The sequence below is a fragment of the Neoarius graeffei genome, chromosome 2 (assembly GCF_027579695.1).
Source record: "Neoarius graeffei isolate fNeoGra1 chromosome 2, fNeoGra1.pri, whole genome shotgun sequence".
Lineage (NCBI taxonomy): Eukaryota > Metazoa > Chordata > Actinopteri > Siluriformes > Ariidae > Neoarius > Neoarius graeffei.
The window spans coordinates 107,520,963-107,526,962 of NC_083570.1; the positions used below are offsets into that span (position 1 = coordinate 107,520,963).

Here is a 6,000-nt window from a genome sequence, read left to right on the forward strand (position 1 = left end):
TGTTAAATGCGTTGGTGATATTCATAATTAGTCATATAGGCTCGGTCTACTTAGTATCAGTAGGCTACACTGCAAACTACAAATGAGACACAGTGGAATGCGGCGTCTAGCCCGGTTGGCATGGTGATGCATAGGGCATGGCACGCGCGCATTTAGACAGTAGAGCCTAAAAGAAGTGAGGGAGATCGTCACGGTTTGTAGCAAAACGGGCAAGCGCAAGTTTAACGACTGCTGGCTTGAGCGCGATGATTTCGTAGACTGGTTAAAACGTGCACCAAACAATCCGTTTGAGGCGTACTGCACATTGTGCAAAAGAACACTCAGACTCGGCACCCTGGGTGTAAAGGCACCGGAATCGCACGCGAAAGCGGAGAAGCACCAGGCTGCCCATAAAAGTCTGCAACAATCGCATGCCATCACTCAATTTTGTTCACCGTCGTCAGGTCCAAGCACATCTCGAGACGGTGTATCAGCTAACTCCGTGCGAACTGTAACGCTACAACACGCAAACCGTACGGAATCGAACGCCTCATCCTCAAGTGATTCGCGGGATGTCTTTGGCTCCACTGCAGCTTAGTTCCTCATTAATGCAAGAGCGCACCCTAGGGATGTAATGAGTTCATCGGTGAATGATGATAAATTTTATTTTGAAAGTAATTCAGGCTCTCCCAATTTGCTTTGTTTATTTTTGTGCGGTATAAGTCTTAAATTTAACCTGTTATGGTCTTAAAAAGTCTTCAATTGAACTTGTTCAAGCCTGCAGAAACCCTGGGATTAGAATAAAACGGTTATTCCAGTCAGTCTCGTCGTCTCATCTCATCTCATTATCTCTAGCCGCTTTATCCTTCTACAGGGTCGCAGGCAAGCTGGAGCCTATCCCAGCTGACTATGGGCGAAAGGCGGGGTACACCCTGGACAAGTCGCCAGGTCATCACAGGGCTGACACATAGACACAGACAACCATTCACACTCACATTCACACCTACGGTCAATTTAGAGTCACCAGTTAACCTAACCTGCATGTCTTTGGACTGTGGGGGAAACCGGAGCACCCGGAGGAAACCCACGCGGACACGGGGAGAACATGCAAACTCCGCACAGAAAGGTCCTCGCCGGCCACGGGGCTTGAACCCAGGACCTTCTTGCTGTGAGGCGACAGCGCTAACCACTACACCACCGTGCCGCCCCAGTCTCGTCGTATATGCGTTATAGCCGTCTATCAGTTCACGTACGACTCGATTTCGTGGAATAATTAATTATTAGTGTTCCACAAAGAGAAATATCGTCACTTGTGAAGACGCCGTTTCTGAAACGAACCAAAATATAATATGGCTTGGGTAGGGTCAGGTTGAAAAAATAAATAAATCATCGTCGTTTTGTGTCTGTTCAGTCCAGTAAAGCCGCAGAGAAAACTCCATCCAAGACCCTGGACCCGGAAGTGTATGAGAAGAAGATCAGGCTTCTGGAGAAACAGCGGAGAGACGTGAGAACACTGAAACGCGTCGTGTTTGTTTTTATTTTATTTTTTTAATAACTGGGTTATTTGTGTGTTACAATGTGCTGATGTGTGTTTTTCCAGGTTCTGGAGGTGAACAAACAGTGGGACATTCAGTGGAACTCGATGAAAGCACAGTACGAGCAGAAGGTACTCGCAGCCGAACACGGCGTCCGTAAATGACGAATAAAATTCCACCTGACTGAGTAAGCTGTTTCAGGTGAACACAGCGTGATTCATCTTTACTGCGAATCAAGCGTTGCTCAATCGCTCGGCCGGGTTGCGGGATGCGTGACGTACGAGCCGCCACAAGAATCGAGCACACCGGCGACGCTGCAGCAGGCTCGGGGACTGCGTGCGAATCGGGCTCTACAGTGGAAACACACGCTGACGGAAAAGCCAAACCCGGACTCTCGCGGCGCGTCTCACCTCTCCTCACAGACCACAGCACCCCTCCCGCAGAATTCCCCTCACTGAGGTTTCCTGCAGCCCTGCACATCTTTCTGTCTCTCTCGCTCTTTTATCTCGCTCTCTCACTCCGCCCACGCATCCTCTTTTGCTGGTGACAGCGACGGAAGAAAAGCATGCGACCTGTTACTACCTCCTGCTCTCTCAGCCTGTCCCATTGTGTCACTTATTGTCAGCGAACACGCCGTTCTCAGCTTCGCAGCGCTTGCCTCTTTCCTTTCTCGTCAGGATTTCCACCAGATCCAGAATGTTGTCGCACCTTGCCCCGCTCCAAAAATATTGACCTGGGTTCATATTAAGAAATTTTTTTTTTTTTTTTTTTAAAGTGTTCTTATTTACCAAAGACGTACGTTTACGCACGGCGGCGGATCCGGCGCTTTGTAACAACCGTTCCGTCACCTACGTTTGCGTTTTCTGGTTTCTCAATTCCATAATCACTGAAACATCATAATTGTTGGAAATTTGCAGTAAAAAAAGAACAACAAAGCAGGGCACGGGGGGAAAAAAAATAACAAGGACGTTGGTTATTTTCCTAGAACCGCAACACCACCAACAGAGCATGTGTTTGTTTTTTCTCCTCATGCACTCCTGGAGTTCTGATTTCCGCTAAAACGTTTACACGTCGCTACCTGTATCGGTTTAGACTTCGGACCTGAGATCCGAGCCTCAGATGCTCCGCCCACTTATTTCCGTGTCATTTCTGGCCACGGGTTTCAGCATCAGAAGCTTCCCAAACGCGATCCGATTGGCTGTTCAAGCGTTTCAGAGCAAAACGTACAAAGCGACTGGCTTGAAAGAGTTCATACGGCGTAGTGTGTGAGAAACGCCTGTGATCGGTCATCAGCAGTATCGTTTTCATGTGTCAGCCAGTCGGAAAAAATATTTAGTCCGTGGTGAAATTCGAAATGAGGTTTCTGGTTTTAAAAAAACATTCCAGGTCACATGCAGGGGGAAAAACCTCGACACGTCTACGACTAATACTTTTTCTAACGAATGCCAAAATGAGCACGCACACTTCCTGACTCCGCCCACTCCCTCCCAGATGACGGAATTTCAGCTCAGGATAATAAACCGCATCGTGACACTCGACTCGGTCACGCTTCCCGTTGTTGCTTGCATGCGATTCTGGTCACAAAGGGCAACTGGATGTTTGTTTTATTACGCCGTAGACTTTGATGTTGATAGAACGGCAATGAAAAGCCGAGCGTGTACGCTCTGACTCCTGAAATAACACAGATTCTGATACTCCCGGAGTATATGTGTAACCCCCCCGTCCCCGTGTGTGTAGATCACAGACCTGCGGCAGCGGCTGGCCGACTCCCAGAAAGCCGTCCAGGAGCTGGAGGCAGAGCGAGAGCAGAGGCAGAGAGATTACGACAAGAAGCTGCTCCTGGCCAAATCCAAGATCGACAACGTGCAGGTACGGCCATCGGAGTCTGTCCTCATCATAGTTCAGTTTCATTTTTCTTTCTCAGGGAAACACCAAGCATCCCCTCCGCTGCACAGACATGTCTGAATCTCCCTGCTGTGTTCCCACCGGGATTTAAAAAAAAAAACCACGCACGGGCACACACACACACACACACACACACACACACACACAGAGCCGACGTCATAACCCTGGGCTTCACTCCCTGCCCTGGGGACTGAACACCACACGCTCTTCATGTGTCATTTCATGATCTCATTATGTGCAGTAGCCGATCTCTCCCTGAGCACTGTTTAAGTAAAAGTGAAAGTGGCTCTGCTCCAGCGAGGATGAAAGTGACAGGCTTTTGTTTTGAGTCTTGTAAAAAGCATAAAGGAAAACTGGTGAATTTACAGAGAAAACACGGAGAATTTAGTTTTGTTTGTTTATAAGGGTTTTTTTTCCATCAGAATGAAACACACCAATAGGTCGATGAACCCGTCTGTCTGTCTGTCTGTATCTGTGCCCGTATGTCTGTTGATTTAATATCTGTCTGTCTCTGTCAGTGCATTTTGTATCCATCTGCCATCTGTCTTTCTGTCTCTGCCTGTCTGTCTGTCAGGACATTTTGTACCTGTCTGTTTGTCTATCTGTCTGCCTGTCAGTCAATTTTTGTATTTGTCTGTCTGTACATCTATCTATCAGCCTGCCTGCCTGCCTGTCTGTTTGTCTATCTATTGTATCATATCTCTGTCTATTTAGAGCTGGCTGTCTGTCTGTCCATACGGTGTATATCTATCTGCCTATCTGTCTGTCTGTACGTCTGTCTGGTTGTCTGTCTACCCACCTGTCTGTCTCTTTGTCTGTATATCTATCTGTCTGTCTTTTTTTTCTGTATATCTGTCTGTCTGTCTTTGTCTATATGTCTATCTGCCTGTCTGTCTATCCACCTGTCTGTCTCTTTATCTGTATATCGATCCGCCTGTCTGTATATCTAGCCACCTATCTGTCTCTTTGTCTATATGTCTATCTGCCTGTCTGTCTTTTTGTCTGTACACCTATCTGCCTGTATGTCTATCCGCCTATCTGTCTGTCTGTACGTCTGTCTGGTTGTCTGTCTACCCACCTGTCTGTCTCTTTGTCTGTATATCTATCTGTCTGCCTGTCTGTCTACCCACCTGTCTGTCTTTTTTTTCTGTATATCTCTCTGTCTGTCTGTCTCTTTGTCTATATGTCTATCTGCCTGTCTGTCTATCCACCTGTCTGTCTCTTTATCTGTATATCGATCCGCCTGTCTGTATATCTAGCCACCTATCTGTCTCTTTGTCTGTATACCTATCTGCCTGTCTGTCTTTTTGTCTGTCCACCTATCTGCCTGTATGTCTATCCGCCTATCTGTCTGTCTGTACATCTGTCTGGTTGTCTGTATATCTATGTCTGCCTGTCTGTCTACCCACCTGTCTGTCTTTTTTTCCTGTACATCTGTCTGTCTGTCATTTTGTCTGTACACCTATCTGCCTGTCTGTCTATCCACCTGTCTGTCTCTTTGTCTGGATGTCTATCTGCCTGTCTGTCTTTTTGTCTGTGTCTATCTAGTTGTCTGTCTACCCACCTGTCCGTCTGTATGTCTATTTGGTTGTCTGTCTACCCACCTGTCTGTCTCTGTCTGTATATTTATCTATCTGCCTGTCTGTCTACCCACCTGTCTTTTTTTTTTCTGTATATCTATCTGCCTGCCTGTCTATCCACCTGTCTGTCTCTTTATTTGTATATCTATCTGCCTGTCTGTCTATCCACCTGCCTGTCTTCTTGTCTGTCTACCCACCTGTTTGTCTGGATATCTGTCTGCCTGTCTGTCTGTCAGGACATTTTGTACCTGTCTGTTTGTCTATCTGTCTGCCTGTCAGTCAATTTTGTATATCTTTGTATCTGCCATTTTACATCTGATTGTCTGTCTACCCACCTGTCTGTCTGTATCTGTCTGTCTGCCTGTCAGTGTTTCTGGCTACTTTCTGGATTTTGTCCATGTGTGTTTCTATGTGTATACAGACACACACTATACAAATAAAATTGACTTGAACAGAGAGAGAGAGAGAGAGAGAGAGAGAGAGTGTGTGTGTGTGTGTGTGTGTGTGTGTGTGTGTGTGTGTGTGTGTGTTTAACCAGTTCCTCTGTGGTTTCATGATGCCTTCCTTCTTTTGGCTTATTACCTACATTCACCCTCGTGTTAAACACATTACTCTCTTCTCCCTCGGATTAAAATCAGATTTCTCTTCCCTGTTATCACTGGATTGCATTTTTTTTTTTTTTTTTTACTTCAGCTTTATTTCAATAGCTTTAACCGCAGAGTAATTTGAGTCCCGAACCACACAAAGGAAGCCAAAGGTAACTCCTGCCCACAAAAACTCCCTGAGATATGATCAGGAAGAAACCTTGACAGGAATTGGGAGTTAAAACGGGAAGCCAGGCTGCTCAGGCCAGCAGAGCGTGACGAGGAAGACGAGTTCTCGCTCGGACACGCTCTGGTCAACACGTGCAGCCGAGTCAAGGACCAGCGAGCGGTGTAGAGTCTTCATAAAAAACCTCCGCAGAATGGTTGTGGGTTTCTGCCCGATCTCGGCATGTGCCC

At 46.7% G+C, this 6,000-nt stretch overlaps 1 protein-coding gene across 10 annotated transcripts in view; it reads left to right on the plus strand.

The window, feature by feature from the left end:
• tnip1 (TNFAIP3 interacting protein 1) overlaps positions 1-6,000 on the plus strand; it is a 65,046-nt gene that overhangs the window by 45,672 nt on the left and 13,374 nt on the right. For all 10 annotated transcript variants that reach the window (XM_060915344.1, XM_060915346.1, XM_060915345.1 and 7 more), the window contains 3 exons: positions 1,391-1,483; positions 1,580-1,645; positions 3,252-3,383. In XM_060915344.1, the coding sequence (XP_060771327.1) occupies positions 1,391-1,483; positions 1,580-1,645; positions 3,252-3,383 (291 nt within the window). The remainder of the gene's footprint in view (positions 1-1,390; positions 1,484-1,579; positions 1,646-3,251; positions 3,384-6,000) is intronic.